The 23,777-nt window shown below is 51.7% G+C and overlaps 1 protein-coding gene across 2 annotated transcripts in view; it reads left to right on the top strand.

Annotated features, from left to right (window-relative positions):
• The first annotated feature begins 12,820 nt into the window (after positions 1 to 12,820).
• Positions 12,821 to 23,777, top strand: part of CPNE5 (copine 5) — an 89,461-nt gene continuing 78,504 nt past the window's right edge. For both annotated transcript variants that reach the window (XM_047735045.1, XM_047735047.1), the window contains exon 1: positions 12,821 to 13,490. In XM_047735045.1, the coding sequence (XP_047591001.1) occupies positions 13,396 to 13,490 (95 nt within the window). In that variant the 5' untranslated portion in view covers positions 12,821 to 13,395. The remainder of the gene's footprint in view (positions 13,491 to 23,777) is intronic.

Here is a 23,777-nt window from a genome sequence, read left to right on the forward strand (position 1 = left end):
AGCAGTGCTAGGGGCATCTGGGTGGCCCAATCGGTTAGGCTCCTGCCTTCATCTCAGGTCATGATCTCAGGGTCCTGGGATCAAGCCCCATGTTGGGTTCCTTGTTCAGCAGGGAGCCTGCTTTTCCCTCTGCCCCTGCCCCTGCTCGTGTGTGCCCTTGCTCTTCTCTCTCTCTTTCCCTCACAGATACATAATTTTTTTTTTTAATTTAAAAAATAAAAAATAAAAAGGCAATACCAAAGACAGAATCTAAGTGATGGCGGTTGGCAGTTCTGAGAGAGGGAGAAGCAGCCGTACAGGAGCCAGGCGGATGTGCTAAGAGACCTAAAGCATCCCTTGAACTTGCAGGAAATCTTACCTTCCTGTGGTTGCAGAACCAGAGGCGGTATGTACTGTGCCTTCCTTAAATTGATATCTCCTTGACTGAAGAGAGGATTGTAGCTTTAATGTTCTTATTTATCGGTCCATAAATCTGGGAAATGATGATTGACTGTATGGAATGGCCAAAAAGTTCTATTCCCCAAGCTTTTCCCAGGTTCAGCCTCTCTTTCCATCCTTCTCTTACTTTTCTCTCAATAACAAAAAACAAAAACCAACAACAAACTATGTAAATGACTTTTGTAACTTTTCAGTGGTGGTGTTGGTCACAGTACTGTTCTAGACTCTGGGGAAATAGAAACTTCTTTTGGCCTGGACTGGGTAGACAAAATTGGATCCACCTCTAGAAAAGAATAAGATACCCATCCACTTGGGGCACCTGGGTGGCTCAGTTGGTTAAGCGACTGCCTTCGGCTCAGGTCATGATCCCGGAGTCCTGGGATCGAGTCCCACATCAGGCTCCCAGCTCCATGGGGAGTCTGCTTCTCTCTCTGTCTCCTCTCATGTTCTCTCACTCTGTCTCTCTCTTGAATAAATTAAAAAAAAAAAAAAAAGATACCCATCCACTTATCTCCCAGAGTCATAATCCTAAAAATGCCCATTTTCACCCAGGTCTTGGGGGTGGTGGAAATGTACTGTTATTACTTTGAAAAGGAAAAGAAGGACCTGAGTACATTACTCTTGGTGTACTTGACCTCACGCAGGAATTGCGGGGGGAGGTTGCAAGGAAGCAGATCGGGATTCAGCATCTGGCCAAAGATTCTGAGTTTCTCTCCAGCCCCCAAGAGATGGTGGCTCCTGATCCAGACACCACACTTTGAGTAGTGAGATCCCAGAGGTGATGTTTGTCCAACAAGACATTGGGGGTGGGGAAGATTTTCCTAAGAGCATGGAGCGGTCAGCACCATAACCTGACCTTCAGCCTTGTCAACCAGTGGTGGCCTTGGAAGAGTGAAGAAATTCAAAGCACAGGATGAGCTTTAACTGCTTCTGACTTTGGCGGCTGATATTAAGCTTTTAGAAAATGCCCTTCTGCCTTTTAATTTTTTTTAAGATCTTATTTATTTATTTTAGAGTGAGAGAGAGACAGAGAGCATGATGACCAGGGGAGGGGCAGAGGGAGATGGAGCAGCAGACTGCCCACGGAGCAGGGAGCCTGACAAGGAAGGGGCTCAATCCCTGGACTCTGGGATCATGACCTGAGCTGAAGCCAGACATTTAACCAACTGAGCCACCTAGGTGCCCCTGCCCTTCTGCCATTTATTCCCACCTTTGTACATGGGACATGAGACCGTGCTGCATGGCACTGAGATCCTGTGTGGACACCAGGGTGGGTACGGTGGTGTAGGTCACAGACATCACAGAAAGTGCAGGGGAGAGGTCATCAGCAATTATGACATTGAAGGATAAGGGCTCTGGAACCAGACTGGGGTTCAGATCCCACTTGACAGCAGTGTGAAGGACAAATTTCCTAAGTTCTCTGTACCTTAGTTTCCTCAACTATAAAATGAGGATTATGGTCTTGACCTCACAGGGTTATTGTAAAGATTTAAATGAGCTAGAACAGGTCTCTAGAACAAGCACCAGCATTTAGAAAACAGCCCGTGGTACTACCGTGGCCCCTGAAGCCACCATACACCTCTCCTGCCTCTTTATCCCAACGTTGTCAGCAAACTGACCTTGTATAGCTTCTCCCTCCCACCGGGCTAGCCTCTGAGAGCAAAGCCCTTGTCTTGTTCCCCACCGGGAGCCCCTTCAGCACCTTATGCAATTCTTTAAGTTATTGCTGAATGAATCATTTAAAACTGTTCTCTGTCAGGAAAAGATTAAGATCCATTTGCTGAAATAGCCTTACCCCATCTCTAAAGCCAGGCTTTAGCTGGTATGGCAGCAAAGCCTTTCCACTAAGCCCTCTGGAAGTCCTCAGCTTGATTTATTTTTGGATTTGTGTCTCCAGAATTTGTCAAAATAGCTTTCCCCACATAAGGGAAATGATTCCTACCCCCAGATCCTCAAGCCAATCTGAGCCATCCCTGTGGCCCCTTCTGGCACCACATTCTTGCGACATGTGGAGGAGGAAACATTGAAAAGCACATCTGTTTGAGTGGCAGAGTCTACTTCTTTGGCTTCGTGGCCTCAGAGCCTCATTTCCTCTAGAGTAGGTTACTACTCTAGGTCAATACCAGAATAGGGATTTTCCAGGCACATTCTTTTACCGATAAGAGAGAAACAAAATGCAGGAGAAGAAAACTTGTTATGGTCTCATTCTAAGGTTGGCTTGGTCTGGTTTTAGAAATTGGATCCTCTCTTGTTCTTCCAAATGGGTAAGATTCATGATCCCTGACTACATCCCAAACCACAGATGCACAGTTTGAGGCAGTTTGTGGACAGACACATGTGAGTTTTTGTGTGACCTCTGGTGGAGCACTTTACCTCTGGAACTTGGTTTCCTTATTTGTCAAGTGAAGATTAGAACCAGGCCCCGTTAGCCCTCAATTTCCAAATCTAGGTCATTCTGAGAAGATTCCTTCAGTTGCCAAATTTCCGCTTATCATGCTGTTCTCGAAGTCTGCCACTAGGGGCCACTGTGAATACAGTTTAGCCTTGCAGCTGCTTCAGGAGGACAGGCCTACCATTGCGTCTCAGGACGTTACTAACCGGGGCCTGCCAACCCTGGATGGGGAAAACCAGCAACTAACTATTCAGACTGCAAGGGGCCCGAACTGAGATGTCAGCCTGGCAGTAAGTATGTCCTTTGGTACATGCCGACCAACCCTCGTTCCTGTCTAGATGGCAGGATAGGCCGAGGCCTTGCGACTGCGGAGCCTGGTTCTGTAGCATGTCTCAGTATAAAGAGGCACTTTCCGTTTAGCTGCTTAATAGTCTGCTTTACAACTGTATTCATTCCTTCAGCAACTAATCTTGGAGCGCCGATTTGACACCCAGCAATAGAAAATATTTTTACAGAATCAGAAAGTCAACAGAAGGAAGCTTACCATGAAAAGTTCTTGTTGCCCTTGTTCCTTGCTCCATGGAAGCTTCTTGTTTGTATTTTTCTCTTAATCCCCACCTCAGTCTCTAAGGTCAGCCTTCGTATGCCCATTTGCAGATGAGTAACCCAGAAACCGAAAGTAAGTAGCACAGAGCCTTGTACGGACTGAATGAATGAATACAATATCTGGTCCAGAGTGAATGAATGAATATAATATTTGGTCCGGGGTTGCATGGCTAGTAAAAGGCCAGGGCTAGGACTTGAGCTTGGGAACTCCTGATCCCAAGTGCAGCCCTCTTATTTCCACTTTTAGCATATGGGGGAGGACAATGACATACACAAAAAGAATGATCTGGTGGTGGGGCAGGGCTTAGAACCTGAATCTCTTGCCTTGCAGGTGGCCTGTCCAATCTGACCGTTGCATCCTAGGGTGTCCCCAGGCGGAGGTGGCTGGGGGAAGCTCTAGGCTTAGCATCTCAGGGCTCCCTCCCAGCAGCCTGAACCAGGCCTATGGAGGCACAGCAGGAGGGAAGCAGGGAGAGAATGACCCTAACCAGTGTGTTTATTGGATCATAACTGTATTAGCCTCACAACTCAGCAAATCTCCCAGAAATCACTTTCCTCTCCATGAGGATCTAGCCGCAGCTCCATTAAAAGCTGCTGGCCCACGTGTACCTGTGAGGAAGCTCTTGTAGAGCAGAAGCAGCGGGGGAGGAGGGAGAAGCAATATTTCTACTTCCTCATTACACTGACAGGGAAAATGGCTATTTCACATTCACTGTAGAGGAAAAACCCCCGAAGGAAAGGGAATCCGAGGTTCACGATTGTCTCGTCGGCAACATTCGGCTCAGAGAAAATGTTCTCTTTGTGCCTCCCTTTTTGAAAGCACTTGTGATGCTGTTTAAGATAAAACAAGAGTCGGGAAGGAACTTGTGTTTGGGGAACATACCAGGTGCCAGATGCTTTCCACATATTATTCCATTGAAGCTCTCCAAAGGCCTGTGAACAAGGCATCATAATGCCCCATTCACAGAAGCATCCATTCCATGGGTGAAGGCCTCACTCAGTGGGCTGGGCCTCTGCAGGGCTGAGCTTCAAGCTGGGGGTCCGCTCTCTCCCTCTGCCCTACCCTAACCTCCCATAGATTCGGTTTCTACATTTGCCCCCTCTTCCTTCCCCTCAAAAAAAACATGGAAACTAGTTTTCAAACCAGGTCACTGCACACCCATGGCAGCTTCCTTTGCCCAGCCTCTGTCTGTAGACTGAGGACTAGCTCCCCACTCTGGTCTCAAAACCTCAATGATTTGATGATGGTATTTTTCTTCCCTGGTCGCTCTCAGCACATTCTCATCTAATTATTAGAGGGAATGGTAGTATGGGTATTATTTCCACGCAGAAAAGTAATGGGAGGGGGTCAAGGTCACAGCGTGAATGGAGAAGCAGGCAGTCTGCCTCCAGCCCCTCAGACATGCATGCACACAGCCTCCGAGGCTGAGGCCATCAGCAGCAGCTCTGGGAGCCTGACACCTGAGCCTCACCCTGGCTCCTGATAGAATTATCAGAGAACTGGGGAACACATACTTCCCATAATCAGGGCAACTTTTCTTAGCCAGGGCTGGAGGGAAGCAAGATGTGAAGTGTGTCTGATGAGCTCCTCTTCCAGGGCAGGGCCCAGAGTTAATAAAACCCAGGCAAATCACGGCAGACAGCTGGAGATGCAAGCAGGCGAGCTCCAGGGGCAGGGCTGCAGGGACGTGAGCTGCCACACAAAGCCAGTCTTGTGGCATTTCGTGTACGTTTCAGTTTTCTTCAGCGGCCAGGCAGGCAAACACAGGCAGCTTGGCATGAAAATTAATTTAGGCCTTAAAAAAAAGTGTTTGATTCTCAGTGGCTCTTTAGGCCGCCCCACTCCAGGTGCAGCCAGGGGAGACACTAAGGAAGAGTGGTGACAGAATCTGAGGGATGGGGCAACCCCGCAGCCCTGAGCCCGTCAGCTTGAGGTAGGGAGGGGCAGAGAGTGCCGTGGCCGAGGCAGGCCCTCACAGCAACCGGGACAGGGGACAATGGTGGGGGAGTGAGGTTTCTGGGAATAGAATCCATCAAGGCCACCCAGGTACAAATGAGGCTGTTCTGTCCCTCATCCGGGCATGAACATGCCACTCTGGAACGTGACAGGTGTGTTGGTTAGAGGTTGGGACTTCAGGGAGGGACACAGTTTGCTTTTAAGTTCATGAAGAAATGTGAGGACTCACCCTCCATTTCCCAAGATGCTCAAACAAGAGGAAATGGGCTTAGATCAAGTGGAGAGAGGGTCCAGGAGGCTGGGGAGCAGACTGGCTGACTGGCAGTAATGTATTCAAATACAATTAAGTCCAGTGAAAACAAAGAGGGAGGCTGAGGCCCCGGAAAAGCCAGGCTGTGGAGGACCAAGACCCAAGGCTTGCAAGGCACACCCCTTGCTAGTGGGGAGAGGAGAAAAAAAAATCCACCTAAGAAAAGAGTTTTGGAAGTTCCGTGGAAGGAGAAACTCTGTCAGGTTGGGAGAATCCACTTTAACTTCTCAAAAGTGTTAGGACCTGAAAGATGGGGAGGATTTGGGCATGGCAGAGAGGAAGTGGCAGGAGGAAAGGCTAAGGGTAGCCTAGTGCGGCTGGTTCTGGTTTGGCATAAAAGCCCGATGGTGGGTATGGGGAGGAATCCCCTTGGCTTTTATTCTGGAAGGCCCAGAGATGGCACATCTGTGTTTACCGATCAACAGAAAGTCAAGGGTGCCCATCTCTTCCTGAAGGAGCCAAGGTGAGAGAAGATTCTCAAGACTGATTCTTTTTTTTTTTTTTAAGATTTTATTTATTTATTTGACAGAGATTGCAAGTGGGCAGAGAGGCAGGCACGGGGGGAGAGAGAGAAAGGGAAGCAGGCTCCCCGCTGAGCAGAGAGCCCGATGTGGGGCTCAATCCCAGGACCCTGGGACCATGACCTGAGCCAAAGGCAGAGGCTCTAACCCACTGAGCCTCCCAGGCGCCCCCCGAGACTGATTCTAATCAGAGCTCCTGTTAGTTTTTCTTTCTAGTTACTGCCTTTTGGTAGGACAACCTTGGGCCAATCTCTTCTCTCGAGGACTCAGTTTCCAGACCTATAAAGTCTAAGTCGAGTTATCTTCAAAGGCAGCAGCACGGAGCTTTCTAATATCATCACTAACAATACTGAGCTAAATACTGGATTTAACTATTTGGGGAGGGTGACAGACTATGATGTCTATGCTGGACAAAGTGAGAAGTGGGTCAAGGCCCCAAACACAGATCAAGTGTAGACTGGTGAGGGGCTAGGGGCCTGGGCCATGATGGCAGTGGCTGAAGCTCCTGGTCAAGCCCTGAACGAGGCCTGGAAGGATGCCGCATGGCGTTGGTTAAAGACAGGGCTTTGGACCCACACAGTCCTGGGGCTGCATCCTGTTATCACTTGCCTGTGTGAACTTGGGCAAGTTAAGGTACTGAACTACTTCAGGCCTCAGTTTCCTTATCTGTAAAATGGAGCAGATAATGCCCATTATTCTGCAGGTTTCTAGAACATTAATCCCAAGCGCGTGCTCCAATTCCACCGCACACCCTCTGAGGAGACGGGCTGTCTCTCATTGCTCTATCGCTGGTGATGAACTAGTGTGGCTAGTTTGCACCAGCTGCTTTGCACAGAGGAGTAATTGCCAAGAGAGACAACGGCATCTCGGAGTTAGGATTAAAAAAGCGTGACATGTTTAATTTTCCCGGCTACGCCTATTCTATGGCAGGTTCTCCGTAAAAAACAAATAAATAAAAATCCCTTCCCATCTCTGTAGTACCGGCCAAGGGGCCCAGAGATTCTTGGTCTGACAGTCGTCATACAGTTCAATGACCAAAGTCATTTTAGATGCTTAATATGTGTCTGCTGGACAGAAGAAGGCTAGATGAGATGTGTGTGGCGGGGAAGACTGCCCCCCTGTTTGGGACTGGTAGGTGGAGGCCGAGGGTCCTCCTGAATGAGCCGATGTTTCAGAGGGAAGGGGTGGATTTTTTTCATTGAGTCATTTGACAAGCTGAGCACCTGCGACACTGTCACAGGCACTGTCTTAGGGGTGGGAATGCAACACTGAACAAGGCAAGGTCCTTGCCTGCATAAAATTTACATCCTAGTGGGACACAGACAAGGAAAATGGTATAAGGGACAGTAAAGTGGGTCGGGGGAGGAGAGTAATGAGGCGCTGTGTTGGGTGGTGTGGTCAGGAAAGGTTCCATACAGAGGGGGCATTTGAGCAGGGACCCAAGGGACTGGACTGAGGGAACAGCAGGTTCAAAGGCCCTGAGATAGGAGATGCAGGGCCAATGAGAAGAAGGTCGGTGTGGCTGAGATGGGGTCGGTGAGGAGAAGAGAACAATGAGAGGAAGTCAAAGAAGTCACAGGGAGGGGAGGGGACTGAGCCCATAGGCAGTAAGTCCTCTTACCAAAGAGTGAGATGGGAACCAGGGAAGGATCTCTAGCAGAGCCGAGCCATAACCTGACTTTGGTCTCAAGTGGATCCCATGCTGCTGGGAACATTCCAGTAGCTAGGCTGTGTGGGGTGGTAGGCTCCCCTGACTTGGAAAAGCCTGAGTGGCTGGAAGGAAAAAGAGAGCAGGAGAAGGGAGAGAGGAAGCGAGTGCTCACTGGGCCACCACAGATGCCAGGACAGGGAGAGGTAGAGGGGCAGATCCGAAGGCAAGAAAGGTTGCTGGGTGGACAGCAGAAGTGCCCTGGGGCTTCTCTCTGCCCTGATGACAGCTGGACCCAGCTAGCTGGTGCTATGATCTGGAGAGAAGCGGAAGGGAGAGACAGTGTGGGGTTCTGGTTGGGATGGTAGGCGCCTGGCTGGAAGACTGCCACCCTCAGGGAAGAATGGGACCTGGAGGTGTAGAGAGCTGTGGCTTCTTCCTCTGCCCCCAACAGAGCATGGCTTCTCCCCACAACTTCTCAGGCAGGTCCTCGCTGTTTGTGGGTTCCTGACCTTGCTGTTTTTGGTGGCATTTCTTGTCAGGGGAAGAGTTCAGGTGACCTTGAGTCCATCATTCTCCCTCTCTAGGCTTCTTAGTTAAAGAAGGGGTTTAACTCGATGGTCTCCAACCAAGCCCCTTCTAGCATTTCTATTAATGGATGGAATCAGACACTACCATCTCTCCCACCTCCCTACTGCCATGGTGGTTTCAGGTTTCTGTCATGTCCTCTATCTTTCCTCTTCTCCCCAGGGCTGCCATGTACAGTAGTGGGGGGTATTCACTGCACAAGGACACACAGCCAAGGGAGTAAGTGGAGGCTCAAAGCCCGCCCACACTCTGCTCAATGAGCCATGTGCCCTGTTTAGCTCAGGGTTTCATTTACCCAGAGTAAAGAACACATCTTTCTAGTTTGCTCTAAGTTGCAGGATGGACAGCCCTCACTGCCCTGTCCCACGCAGAGCCCTTCTTCTGCTCTTCTGTGTCCCTTTCCTCCTATCATCACGAGTCTGACCCAAGGCAGATCTGAGGGCAGCATTCACACGAAGTGTCTTGAGAAGGGTGGGCAGCAGCTGGCTCCTCTCTGAGGCTTTCTGCCTCCTAAACCCCGTGGTGCTTTTCCTCTTCTTATCAATGCTGCGAGTTGCCTCTCAAAATTGCTCTGCCGTCATTAACACCGCGGATTAGGTCAGACGAGAGCATGTTTGCAGTCTTGGATGGCAAAGGCAAAGCGCTGATGCTGATTATTCCAGATCTTCTGGGCATGGCCCATTCCGTGCTCATAGTTCTTAATCAGAGGGACGAGCAGTGGTTATGTGGCCAGGGTGGGGGTGGGGGGGGTGGGCGGAGCAGGGCCATGGTCAGTTCTAATCTGGCTGCCGGGCCCAGACAACACGTCTGCAGCACTTGCTGGCCTGGCGGCCAGCTTGCCTGAGCATGACAGGTGACCTCAGCAACTTGGCATTAGCTGATGCCTCAAAGAAGAAATGACCCTTCCGATGGCATGCCTCTGGCTGCTTTTGAACCATCAGCGATTCATCTGAGCAAGGAGTGTGAGCATTTGGCCTTGGGCCTGATCAGCAAGCTTTGCGTTCTGGGGTTCACTCTGTTGGCCCTATAGCTGGGTGGGGAGGTCTTCCAGACACCAGCCGTCCTTCGGTGTCCCCTTCAGAAAAGCTCCTGCGCCTGGAGGAGGCCTTGCATCGTGGCCCCTCACCCCTGGCCTTGCGTTCTACCACCTCCCCCTTCACCCTGTCCTCCAGCCACACTGCCACAAAATAGCAATCGTCAGCCACTGAGCCAACGACTGACCAAAAAATTGGGGCATAAACACCCCTGATCTGTCACCCTCTGGCGGACTAAGTTTGAGGCATGTTCTACCTAGTCTGCCAGAGCTCCTCAGTAGGGATGAGCCCTAGGTGCCCAGGGATCACCGGCTTGGTAAACCACCCGTATTGCCTGCTTACCTGTAGTCTCACCTCTGTACTCTCCCCCCAGGTGTTTCCTTCTTTTCCCAAATACACCACTCACACTTCAGTCTTTCTCTCAGGGTTTGCTTCTGGGGGAACCAAACATACATCACCTTCAATGACCTACTCAAGATCACCTTTATTAGAGAGAGAGCGCTTGCTCACAGAGGGAAGGGGTGCAGAGGGAGAGGGAAAGAATCTTAAGCAGGCTCCCTGGCCAGGACGGAGTCTGACGCAGGGCTCAGTCTCATGACCCTGAGATCATGACCCAAGCTGAAATCAAGAGTCAGAGGCTGGGGTGCCTGGCTGGCTCAGTTATTAAGCATCTGCCTTTGGCTCAGATCATGATCTCAGGGTCCTAGGATCGAGCCCCGCATCACGCTCCCTGCTCGGCCAGAAGCCTGCTTCTCCCTCTTTTACTCCCCCTGCTTGTGTTCCCTCTCTCTCTGGGTCTCTCTCTGGGTCTCTGTCAAATAAATAAATAAAATCTTTAAAAAACAAAAAAAGAGTCAGATGCTTAACTGACTGAGCCCCCTGGGGAATCCCCAGACCACCTCTTTTTGCAGTTTCCCCTGACTGTCCCTTGTTCCCACTCCTGAGGCAGAACTGTTGGCCACTCTTTTCCATTCCCAGGGCCTTTATAACTCCTTCAACAACACCCCTCATGATGTATTGTGGCTTAAATGTCTGCAAGTCCTGGGACCCCTACTAGCCTGCAGACTCTTTAGGGACAAAGTCTTTCTTGCCTCTATATTCTTGGAGCCTAGGACACCCCCTGGCACAGAACAGGTACCCAAAACAATGTTTTGCCAAAACCCAGCAGTGGAAATACAATGACTGAGAGGGAATGGAGAGAAACAGACAAGTAGAGAATCCTTTGAGAAAGAGCCCCTGGGGCTGCTCTCCCTGGTGCTGTCACATTGCAAGGTAACATGATAGAATTTCAGTCTCACTACTCACCTAATGGACAACCTTTAGTGGCTCCCTATGGTTGGGAGTAGGTCCCTGATTTCGTAGACGGTTTTTAAGACCATCAGCTGGCCCCATCCCAAGAGGCAGTCAAACTTGGGTTCCAATGACCAGGGTTCAAATTCTCACTCTACCAGTTCCCAGCTGGAGGTTCATGGGCAAGTTCCTTAGCCTCCCTGGCCACTAGCTTTCTTATTTATTAAATGCAGATAGTAATGCCTCACACCTGTAATTATTTTTTGAGAATTTAAAGTCATATATGGTCATTGTGAGATATACTAAAACCACTGAACTGTATACTTTAAAATGGTGAATTGTATGGTATGGGAATAATATCTTAAAAAAACAAAATTAAGCATGGAATCTAGGAAGGGTAGGCTCTTTGAAAATTGAATGGTGGTTATCAAGAAGTTTCCCAAGTGGCCCTGGCAGTGGGCCAGGCACACAGTAGGTCTTCAGTAAGTACGGCTGGAATGAACAGATAACATATTCCACAAGTATGTCTGGAAAATCGTCTAGGAGAGGGTGTGGGTGGTGGGAGGGTGGAGGGCATAGAAATTCCAAGCCCAGAATTGCATCTCTCAGGAAAGGAGGCCGGAATTAATCTCTGGGGAGATAGGGCCACAGGCTCAAACCGAGAGTGGGGCCTTTGGACCCAGGGCTGCCCCTGCCCCCTTAGTGTCCGTCCAGGGTGGCAGAAGGAGTCCAGTTCAACCCAAGCCGTGGGTAAACGGGAAACACTTAACCTAGGCCAAGGAATATGCTTTTATATTCATCTTTGACTCTGGCTGTTTCTCATGTTCTAAGAATTGACTTCAGCCAGCGGCTGAAGGCATGGACCAGAGGGCGTGGCTTTTCCGGGTCCAGCCTCAGGCTCTCGGGCTGCAGGGCGGTGGGGGGGGGGGGTGTTGGTAAAAGGGGCTCCATCTCAGCAAAGCTTGCAGGGGGACTGAGGAGGGGCTGCGGGGGATTTTCTGGAGACGAGTTTATGCGTGCAGCCCCCGGGGAGACGCCACAGCGCCGCGACCCCCCGGGTCTGGAAGGGCCTTGCTGAGGCAGGGTGGGGCCTGTCCCGCCTTGAGGCCATGAAGGACTTGGTTGGGAGTTGGGGGTACCTGAGAGGTGCCTCTACTGTCCCCTTGCTCCCAGGGGAGGGATCAGAGCCCGGCACACAGCAGGCGCCTACTCGGTGCTGGTTGGATAGAAGCCCAGGTTAATCCGGCCACCCTCTCACTCTGGTGGAGGAAGCTTCTAGACCCCAGGGGCTGGCTCAGCTGTGTGGTCACGACTGGCCGGGGATGGGGAGGGAGCTGACGTGTGGCTTATGTGGCTGGCTCCGGGTGGCCAGGCTCCGCGGGAGCCAGAGGAGTATGGAGGAGCGCCCGTGCACAGACCCTGCCTAGGCCTAACGGCCCTCCCCGGGAAACCGAGGAGGCCCCTCGAGCCATTGGGGTGGTCCCCATACCCCTCCAGAAGAGATGTGATTCTGTTTATAGGCTGACACCTGCCACCCCCACCCCCGGTGGGGCGCACCCTCAGCAAAGAGCACCCCCAAACCTCTTGGGGGGTGATGTATCTTTTGCGCACATCGCTCCCACCTAGCCCCGCACTGACCCTTCTCAGACAGACACCCCTTGGTTCTCAACCCCCCCCCCCCCCCCCCCGCCTCTTCCAGTCGGAAACCCCTGAGGTGCCGGGGGTGGGCGCAGAGGGAGCCGCTCACCGCCCGGACCGTCTCTGGGTGTCACCACCCCCCAGGCTCCCAGCATCTGGAACCGTATCCCCACGCCTGCCACGCGCGCACACACGCGCACACACACGCACACACAGAGACTCACGCTCACACAGACACACTCACACCCGTGCGCAGACCCCGCCCGCGGCCCCGCCCCGGCCCCTGCGGGCGCCCCCTCCGGCGCTCGCGGACCCGGCACGCAGCCCGCCCCAGCTAGCGGGAGGCGGCGGTTTCGGGCAGATTTGATTTTCCCGCAGCCTGGGCGCCCCGAAGCCCGAGACCGAGCCCAAGCCGAGGAGGTGGCCCTCGCACCGGGTCCCCGGCCCCGCTGCCGCCCGCGCCGAGCTCCAGGGAGAGGCGGCGCAGCCTCGGCGCTCCGGGCTCCGCGCTGCCGGCGTCCGGCCACCCCCGCCGCCCGCGCCGGATCCGGCCCCCCACGCCCCTCTTCCCTCTTCCCTCTCCTTCACGCCTTCGGTCCCCACCCGAAGCTGCACGCCCCTCTCCCCATACCCTTCCCCACGACTCCGCGCGCGTCCCTCCCGGTGTCCTCTCCCCGCGCCCCTCCGCCTCTCTCCGCTGTGCCCCAGCTCCCTGGGCACCTGGCCCCTCTCTGCCGGCCCCCCAGCCTCCTCGTCGCGTCACCCGCACCCCCTCCTCTATCCGCGGCCCCCGCTCCCTCCGCCCCCCCTTCCCTCTCTCACTTCCCACGCCCCCTCTTCGCGCTCCTCTCTCCTCCCTTTGCCGCCCAGCACCGGCTCCGGAGTTGGGGGAGAGCCCAGGGTTTCAGTCGCTTTGGAGGAGGCGTGAATCGCGCAGGGATTGACTAATTGGGGGTGGGGGGCGCGGTGGGCGATGGAGCAGCCCGAGGACATGGCGTCGCTGAGCGAGTTCGACTCCTTGGCGGGCAGCATCCCGGCCACCAAGGTGGAGATCACCGTGTCCTGCAGGTGAGCCGCCCGCTGGCCAGGTCCCCCTGCCCCGCCCCTGGACCCAGAGCCCCGCGGCCCTCGCCGCGCCGACCCTCTACCCTCGCGCGCCCCCTTTCAGAGTGTCCTTGCCTCCAGGAACCCCCCTTGCCTGTCCAGCGGGAGCCCCTGCCCAGCCATGGGTGGTGACGGCGGAATGGGAAGGCAGGCTTGGGGTCGTATCGCAGAAAGTTTGGACTCCAGGCGGCTGCGGAGAGGAGAAATACAGACACAGGAACAAGGGTCCAGACGCCAGAGGAAGGAGAAGGTGGTAGTGAAAGGCTATCCCAGGCTATTTCTGATCAACTCCTCCCCAAATGGAGAAGTGAGTGATTTGCCCCATCCTTCCCAGGCATAACCAGCCTCTGCCTTTTGTGCCCTTCTCTCCTCTCTTCTCCCTGCTCCTTTGCCCCACCACCCTCCTCTCCTCCCCGCCCACCCAGTGTCCTAGACCCCAAGATTTAAAGCTTTTCTTCACCTCCAACAACAAAACTGACTCATGGAAAGGGATCAGATTGATTCATTCATACTGAGCTGTGGATAACTGATAATAACTTCAAGGGGCATCGTTAAAAAACAACAACAACAATAACTTAGGTACAAAATCTTAAGTGAAAGGATTACAGCACTGAGTGTGGAATTTGAGAGTCCAGTAGGGGAGGGGAGGTGTGTTTTTGTGGGCTACCACCCCCAAATCCTCAGTTATGTTACAGACTTTGGGGCTATCTCCCCCTGTTTCTCCTATCTTAGGGGAAGGTTGCCCCAAGCAGTAAGTGGGTACTAGTGGAGAAGGGGGGTTTTTCTCTAGTTCAGTCATGGCCTTGGGCTGGCCTATGGTCACTACCTGGCTGGGGCTGTGAGGGGTACTGTGGCCCAGGCATAGCCCCCTTGACATTCCCCTGGAGATGCCATTCCTCCCTCCTCAGGTGACCAACAGCATTTCCCTAGTCCTGGCTGTATGCTTGTTCCAAATCGCCCACCTCATTTTTGCCCAGGTCCCTCTCTGGTCAGACCCTCCACTCACCCTCACAGCAACCCTCTTTTCCAAAGTTGTGGCACTGATATGTGTGTGTGTGTGTGTGTGTGTGTGTGTGTGTTGGGGGGGGGGCGTAAACCGAGCCAGAGGTACTGGGCTGATGTCTGAGAAAGGGAGGGACTGAGGGGATTTGAGGGTGAGTGGGAGTGAGGGCTGGTGAGGTGGACCACAGCCCCCCCACTCCCACTCATGCTGGGCCCTTCCTGGGTCTTCTGTGATAGCTCCCACATGTCTCCGCCGTGGTCCTGCACATCCCTATCAGAATTATCACCCGACACCATTTGCATCTTGCCATTGTGCTGCTGGGAGATTCCTGATGGCCCCTTAGCTCTCATCTCACCTCCTCAGCCATCAACAGTTGCCAGGGCCTGCCTTCCCTCCCCTGTGAAGCACACATCCGATGCTCCCTCCTAGCTTGTCAGGCTCCTGTCAGAGCTGTCCTCTGGATCCTTGTCACCACAGAGCTCTGAGCAGCTGATTCCCCATCCTGATTTCACCCCCCCTTCATCTCCACCAGTTTGTGTCCCCCCCATCCTGAAAACCCTAGCCTCATGCCCCACACTTCCAGCCATCTTTCTCACCCATGAGACACCCAGACTGAATCACATAGTCTTCTGTGTTCTCTGGGTCCTGAGTCCTCAGCCGGGGGTCAGGGGTGTTACTCACAGACCGAGTGCTCAGCCTCTGAAGGTGGTATAGACTTCATCCCTCCTTCCCCAAAACAACTGTACAAAATAAGCATTTGAGGCAGGGATCCCTACCCTGGCTCTGACCCACAAACCCTCCATTGTAGTGGAGAGGAGACAAGGCGGAGAGTGCATGGCACAGTGGCTTCGGGGTCCGACACCATGAAATTGATGCTGCTTCACCCTTTGCAACAAACTTTTAGTCTCCATCACCCCCATTTGACAAGGGCATACAATGAACCTGCATTCGAGAAATCTTACTTGCTGAGGGAGCTCCCGTGCTTAGAAGAGTGGTTGGCATGTATTCTCAACAAATACTTTTGGAGGAATCAACTTCCAGGAATCGAGGGTCAAGAAGCACACAGCACACTGCTTTGCACTAGCTTGGCATGTGGTAGGTGCTCAGTAACTGGTTATGATGATTCCTGTAAGGCAGTAGTGCTTGGTCCCTCCTGTTTGCTCTCTGAAAGTGGAGGTGTCCAAAGGACTCAACCTTTTGCTCAAGAAGTACCTATGGATGCCTGCGAGTGCCTGGGGAAAGTGGTTTGGGATCAAGCCTGGGATCTCTTCCCTCTCAAGAGATGTGACCCATCAGCCTGAGGAGGGCCTGCCTCGGGGGTTCTCCTGAAAGCCACAGGGGTGGGAAGTGGGTTCTGGGAGGAAGAATGTGGAGGCAGGAGTCACCTGGAATAGAGGGGAGACAAGAAAACAGTTTGCGTGGGCTTGAGTTTGTAAATCCATCTCTTTGCCTCAATAAGGCCCAACTACCTGGGTTCTAGAAGAGAGAGAGAATAAGAGAGAGAGAGAGAGAAGGAAAAGGGGGAGGGGGCGAAGCGGAGCATGGGGAGGAGAGAGGACTGCGCAGAATGGCTTTCTTCAGCATATTCTACACTCCATGGTCATAAGTCTTCCTTCACTGTATCCCATGATCCTGACAGGGTCCCAGGAGAGGAGGCTAAGGGGTGCCCTGCCCTGGGCATCCAAGTGCCACATGCAGGTTGGGCAGGAAATAGTAAGGCAGGGGCGCCTGGGTGGTTCAGTGGGTTAAAGCTGCTGCCTTTGGCTCAGGTCATGGTCTCAGGGTCCTGGGATTGAGCCCCGAATCAGGCTCTTTGCTCAGCAGGGAGCCCCCTTCCCTTCCTCTCTCTCTGCCTGCCTCTCTGCCTGCTTGTGATCTCTGTCTGTCAAATAAATAAATAAAATCTTAAAAAAAAATAGTAAGGCAGGCAGAGGGGTTGGTGGGGTGACAACTCCAGGGGGCTCTAGAATGGGCAGCTGCGGTTGAGGAGGCCCAACATTTCAGGTAACTGGAAACTAGCATTTCTGGGAGCCGGTTACCATCCTGCTGTGCTCTGCTTCTTAGGAAGGTCCCTGCCAACCCCTGCAGCCCCAGGAGGCTATCTCTGCACTTGCCTCGGAGAAGACCCAACCCCCCGCCATGCCTAGCCTACAGCACTCCTAACTGAGCCCAGCTGCCTGGTAGAGGGGCACGTCTGAGCCCCAGCACAGCCAAACCTCTGCTAAAAGCATGTGACACTGTGGGATGGGACGTATTTGTGTCCCTGCTTTGGGTAGAGTATTTCTTGGGCTGAAGATCTATATAGTCCACTCCCAAACAGTGGTTGTTAGCAACTTTGGTAGATTCAGGGTCAAATATTGTAAAGCTTCTGGTGGTTAGCTCAATGGTTAGGAACGTGGGCTGTGGGGTCTGTCTACCTGGGTTCAAATCCCAGCCCTGTCCTTGAGACATTGCATAAATGACTTCATCTGTGTTTCAGTTTCCTCATCTATAAGAGATGCGCACTAATTCTTTTCTTTTTTTTAAGATTATTTATTTATTTATTTATTTAACAGAGAGAAAGAGAGAGAGATCACAAGCAGGCAGAAAGGCGGGGGTGAGGTCGGGGGGAAGCAGGCTCCCTGCCGAGCAGAGAGCCCGATGCGGGGCTCGATCCCAGGACCTGAGATCATGACCCGAGCAGAAGGCAGATGCGCACTAATTCTTATCACAGCTATGAGGGTGAAGTGGATTCATCCACCAGTGGTAATTTGCCTATTATTTGACACCTGAAAGTAAATTAAAAAAAAAAAAATCTGTCTTTCTAGCTGGGTCCCAAGGTTTGTGTGGGTCCTGGAGATCTGATCCATCGAGAGATTCTTATTTGCCCCTCCCCACTAGCTTTATTGAGATATATTTGACATATTGTGCACATTTAGATTTTCTGAGGGGTTTTTTGGGAGTGAGTAGGATAGATGGTTTGTGGAACCACATACCAGCAGACATTGTAGAAAATGTGAGCCCCAAGCTTCTCCTCCCTCTGGCCCTCTGTTCCAGACCTCTCCTGACTCTTAGCCTCCCCGCCAGACCCAGTCAGAAGTCAAGCTATCCAGTGTGCCATTCCCCAAAGTCCTCACTGTTTTTCAGGTCTCTCTATGTAGGGATCTGGACCAGCAGAGTGTGGCTTAGAAAGAGTGATTTGCATTTTTTATGTAACAGGAAACCTTTGCACTTCCACAGGGTCCTGCTGGAAGAAGGGGTGCATAGTTTCACATGGTGGGGCTCCTGAGACCCATCGGGAGGTCGAGGAGGGGAGGGTCCAGAGGTGGGCAGTTGCTGGGCCCTGCTGGGATCCCTCAAGCAGCTGCCCTGTCCCTGCCTGTGGGCGGGGCTGGTGGGCAGCTGTCATCTCTGCCCCCAAGATATTTTCAGCTGTCTGTTCAGGTTGGCGGTTTGCTGCCCTGGGGCCTGAGAGGCAGCCTAGCTCAGGAGCTGTGCCCTGGGCCTCTCAGAACAGGGTGTGAATGGGCTCTAAATGCTTTCTTCTGACAGGCTTGGGGAGTGGCTTTGGGGAAGAAAGAGCATGGGCACTGCGTGACAGCTGTCAAAACCAGAGCTAGGAAAAAAAAGGTCCATCCAGCCACTGAATATTCCATGCCCTTCTTAGTTGAACCGGGGGAATGGAAACAGTGGGCTTTATTGAGTGCTCACTACATGCTAGGCGCTTTACATCTGTATTAGGCTGAACCATATGCAGTTGCCTATATTCAGCTGTTTTTGACCTACTTGATTAGCAATTTGGTTCAAACTGAGATTATGATGTTAATTTCCAATTGCCACATAATACATTACCACAAAGCTAGCAGCTTAAAGCAACAGCCGTTTATAATCTCACGGCTTCAGTAGGTCAGAAGTATATCTGGCCTTTCTGCTCAGGGTCCCCCTAGGCTGAAAGCAAGCTGTCTGCAGGGGCTGTGATCCCATTCTGAGGCTCAGGGTCCAAGCCAAGCTCATTTAGATGGTTAGCAGAATCCAATTCCTCACAGCTGTGAGATGGAAGTCCTGTTTTCTTGCTTGTGGTTGGATCGGGAAGGTTCTCAGCTCCTAAAGGCCGCCCTCAGGTCCTAGCCATGTGGGCCTCTCAAAACATGGCAGCTTCCTTCTTGAGCCATTAGGAGAGGCTCCCCAGTCTGCCATGACAGGATCCTTTCTAAGTAACAGTAATCACAGGAGTGAGTGTCCACCCTATTACCAGGTCCCACCCACTCTCAAGGGGAGGGGATTATGCAGATTTGTATGGGGGTGGGAGGGTAGAACTCTCGGGCACCATCTTAGATTTCTGCTTTCCTGCAGTTACTGTATCTTTTTAACCTGACCACAATTGACAATCAACAATCGCATAAGGTAGGGAGTGGTATTTTTCTTTTTTTGCTGATTAGGAAACCAGAGCTCAGAGAGGTTAAGGGACCTGCCCAAAGTTACAGTTAGCATATTTTGGAGAAAGGGCCCCAAATCCAGTTTCCTCAGACTTCAAAGTCTTGAGGGCTTCTTGAGGTTGGGGGTTGGGGTCTCCATGAGGGTCATGGTAGGGGCCTGGGTACCAAGGATAGTAGTGGTCACCAAAGAGTTGGTGTTCTCTCTCCAGGGATGGGAGAGGATTTCCTTACTCAGTGATGGCCTCTGGCTCTGGGTGGCAAATCCAGAACTGGAGAAATCCCCAGGGAGCAGAGACCAGAGAGTCATGGGAGGGCAGCCAGCTTTCATGTAGCTTACCATCCCTTCTCTCCCAGCTCACAATTCTCCCTGCTTAGACCCAAGGCCATTGGTAGAGATGACCTACCATTGGGAAGAGAGGGTGGGGTGGAGGTAAGGGGAATAAGACTGGAAAGCTTTGGAGCACAGAGGAGTCAGGTTCAGCTAGGAATGCTTTGGCTATAGATATCAGAAATAGTGGCTCGAACCCAAAATATATTTATTTTTCTCAGATCACGGTGAGTTTGGTGGTAGATTGTCTCGGTGTGCGTTTGTCAGCTCACTTTGCTGTCCAGGACCCAGCTAGCTATATTTCTACTCTGCCATCAGCCCAAATGGTGGACCTCTTTCTTACAAAATGGCTGTCTCTGTTCCAGGCATCACAACCACATCCAAAGATAGGAAGCAAGGAGTGTGACTGGGTGGCTCAGTGGATTAAGTGTCTGCTTTTGGTTCAGGTCATGATCCTAGGGTCTTGGCATTGAGTCCTGCTTTGGGCTCCCTGCTCAGTGGGTGTGGGGAGTCTGCTTCTCCCTCTTTTGCCCCCTACACATGTTCTCTCTCTCTCTCTAGATAAATAAGTAAATAAAATATTTTAAAAACCCAAAAAACCAAGAATAACAACAAAGGTAGGAAGCAAGACAGAGGGCCAAAGCCCTCTCTTTGATAAGTTCTTTTTATCTGAAACATGCCCTCCCTCCCAAAATCTCTCACCACATTTGCCCTTCTATTTCAGTGGCTGAAGCCAGGTCTCATGTCCACCTAGACTAACACATTCGTTAGCAAGGGCTGCCATAACAAAACACCATAGAATGAGTGGATTAAACAACAGAAATTTATTTCCCACTGTTCTCAAGGACAGAAGGCTGAGACCAAGGTGTCAGCATAGTTAGGCTCTGAAGAGACTATCTTCCTGGCTTCAGATCGCCACCTTCTCACTGTGCTATTCCATGACAGAGAAAGAAAGCGGTAAGCTCTCTGGTGTCTTCTCTTGTAAGGGCACTAATCCCATCATGAGGGCCTCACCCTCCTGAGCTTAAATTATCCTAATTACCTTCCAAAGGCCACGTCTCCAAATACTGTGACATTGGGGATTAGAGTTTCAATATATAAATTTTAGGAGGTACACAATTCAGTGGATAGCATCAAGGGACAGGAACCTACCCTCTAGGACTTTGAGTGTTTTCACCAGACGCTTGAACCAATGTAGATTCTGTTAGTGGGAAGAGAGTGAGGCATGCTTGCAGGGTGGACAGCCGTGGCCTCTGCCACAGGAGAATTTCAAAGGGATCCACAGGCTACCTGAGCTCCCTGGGGGTATGAGGGGCCTAGAGTTTGGTGTCTCTGAGGACTAGCTCTTCAGATTTTTCTGTGGTCAGTTGACAGCCCATGTTAGGTGACCAGGGACTTATTTTCCAAGCATAGCTTGGCTGGATCCCTGACTACCTCTCTTCCTGTTTCCTGGGCAAGAAAAAAAACCACTAAAAACTTAGTGTGATAATTTGGCAAACATTCATGAACAAAGCATTGAAGGGTACCTCTGTTCTCTACTATTACTCACTTCTGATGACCTAGCACAGTGCCTAAAGGTCCCAGTAGGAGAGCTCTATGCCTTTGGACATTGAAGAATCCTGGGCAGGACACTGAAAGTCAATGCGATTCCTGGCTTATCCTCTCTAAAATCTTGGCCAGGTCATTATTTCTTCTGCCTCAGTCTCGTTCTGTAAAATGGGGGGAAATATTGGTCCTGTCCACATTCTATAAGGTTGTTATGAAGACAGAAGAGATTATATTTGTCGAAGTTTTATATAAACTGGAGTGTGCTAAATAAAATTAATAATGACAATAGGTACCAATAACTGAATGCTACTGATACATTCATTCCTTCAGTAGTTAACACCGATCCTTATTTGCTATTGAGAGTCTTCACAGTTTGAAGTGCCGAGGATGTAGTGGTGAACAGGACACACAGACCACCTCAGAGAACTCACAATGGTGTGGTGATGTAATATAACAAATACATACTTTAAAAAAAATTAAGTCAATGATGTCCGATGGGGACAGGTGCTCTGCAAGTAAGTTTGGGTTGATGGGGACACTTTAGACAGGACAAGCAGGTGACCTTGAGCTGAGATCCAAAGGATGAGAAAGCCAGCTGGGGGAGGATCTGGAGGGAAGGAGATTCAGATAGGGAGAACAGCAAGTGCAAAGGCCCTGTAGCAGAAAAGGCCCTGGTAATGCTTGCAAAACTGCAGGGAGGCTACTGTGGCTGGAGTAGTGTGAGACAGCGAAGGGAAGGAGAATGAGGTTCGAGAGGAAACGGGGGGCTGGGGGAGCGGTGTGGTGGGGGTGTATGGGTCACAGCCTTGTGACCCATGCTAAGGAGTCTGATGTCCTAACAGCATTTCGGGGTTTGGGTTGTTAAACAGGAGTAATGCAATCTGACTCATTTTCTTTCTTTCTTTTTTAAAGATTTATTTATTTATTTGAGAGAGAGAGAGTGGTGGGGAAGGGGCAGAGGGAGAATGAGGGAGGGTCCCAAGCAGACTCCATGCTGGGTTCCATCCCAAGACCCCGAGATCATGACCTGAGCTGAAACCAAGAGTCGGATACTTAACCAACTGTGCCACCCAGGCGCCCTGATCTGATTCATTCTCTAAAAAACTTTCTCTGGTTGCTGTGAAGAGAATGGCTGTTGGCGGGTAGGCTAGGGTGGGGAGAGGCAGGAGTTGAAGACTGTTGCTAGGCCGGAAGCCACCGCAGCACCCAAGGGAGAGACAATGGTGATGGTGGTGTGGGGGAGAGTGGACAGATTTGGAATGTGTTTTTGAAGGAAAAACCGTTAAGACTTGATGGATAGGACAGGAGGGGGCATAAGGACGAGAGGAATCCGACAGACTTCCTGCGTTTCTGTTTTAAGCTATTGCTTTCACAATGGCGGAAGGCAGGGACATGACCCCATGGACAGATGAGGAAACTGAGGTTCAGTAGCTTGTCAAGGGTCACAGCGCTACCATGTGGCCATGCGGGGGGATTTAGCGTGGATGCCTCTGAGGCCAGGGCTCATGCTCTCTTCCTTCGGCCACGTGGCATGGAAGGGATGATTGTTGCAGTAATTAATAATAATAATAATAATAATGCAAATAGCCTCAGGAAGGAGAGCTCTTGAAACCATGTGCAAATTGCTTTTTAGACCTTGGTGAGATGGCTTGGCAGGGAGATAGAGCTTGCGGATGAGGAGCAGGATCTGAAAGGGGAGATGGGCGAGTGCCAGGGGCTGGGCGCCAACATCCCTTTCCTCCCCAGCTCCCTCCTTTTCGTGGATGGCTTCTGCATGTCTGAGTGGAGAGCAGGGCAGGAGGCGATGGTCAGCCCTCCAGTTCCTCTCTGCAGCTGTTCCCTTTGGGAGCAGCCCTGATGAGGTGGGGCGCAGGACATGGGAGAGTAAGAATGGGAAGGGGCGCTGCTGGTCGGAATGGGAGTTTTGGGAGAGCCTGGGTTTGGAAATGCAGACACTTCCCATGGGCACCTCTAGATGGGTTTGGGCTTCAGAGTTCAAACTCCGCATGTCCCCCCACAAGTTGGATGGTACTGTGCGTATCTTTCAGACCCAGCTTCCTGGCCTCTAGAATGAGGTGATGCCTACCTCCTGTCATCGATACATAGGGTAAATGGGGTGTCAAGGGTTAAGTACCCAACAAAAGACTTGGTGTAGACTGTATCTGTGATGAATGTCCCCTGCTCCCATGCTCTTTGCCTGCCTGTGGTGTCGGCAGGGCAGAGTGTTTGAGGTTGAACTGCTCTGTGGGCAGGGCTGTGTCTCCCCCCTCAGACTGGGGCTCCCTGAGGACAGGGCTGTGTCTTCCCCCTCAGAGTGGGGCTCCCTAAAGGCAGGGCTGTGTCTCCCCCCCTCAGACTAGGGCTCCCTGAAGGCAGGGCTCTGTCTCCCCCTTCAGACTCAGCTCCCTGAGGACACAGCCATATCTTCTCCAGTCTCTGACTGGAGAGTCCCAGCCTTTACTTTACTCCCTACTCTTGTAAGCTTCCCAGATGGGAGTGCGGGACTCTCAGGCTCCCTCCTTTAGCACCAACAAAGAAGTCTTATTATAACCTTTCCACTGCTTTCTCCCTTTGCTGGGGTCCTGGAGACTTCTGACCTCAGCCCCCAGTGCATGGTTGTTTTCTTGCTGCCATTGAATTGAAAAATGATTCCTTGGGGGAAAGCAAGAAGGAAAGGGGCCCTAGGCTCCGTTTCCTGGCCTTGATTTAAGGAACAAAAGAAGCTAAGCTCCAGGCTGCTGTGCGGACAGTTGAAGGGTTTTATGCTCTTTTGGGGAAAAAATACATTTGCCTGTTGGAAAAAATTTCTCTTTGAGCTCTCCAAAGACAGAAAGTGGAGAAAAAGCACTTAGGTCTGATGTGTCTGTGCCCTGTGGTTGGGGCCCTGCTTCGGGCCAGAAGACCTGGTTTCCTTACCCTCGGCTTCTTACTGGTGTGTGTCTGTGGGAAATTCACCC

This window comes from Lutra lutra, chromosome 6, assembly GCF_902655055.1.
Source record: "Lutra lutra chromosome 6, mLutLut1.2, whole genome shotgun sequence".
In the NCBI taxonomy this organism is placed as follows: Eukaryota; Metazoa; Chordata; class Mammalia; order Carnivora; family Mustelidae; genus Lutra; species Lutra lutra.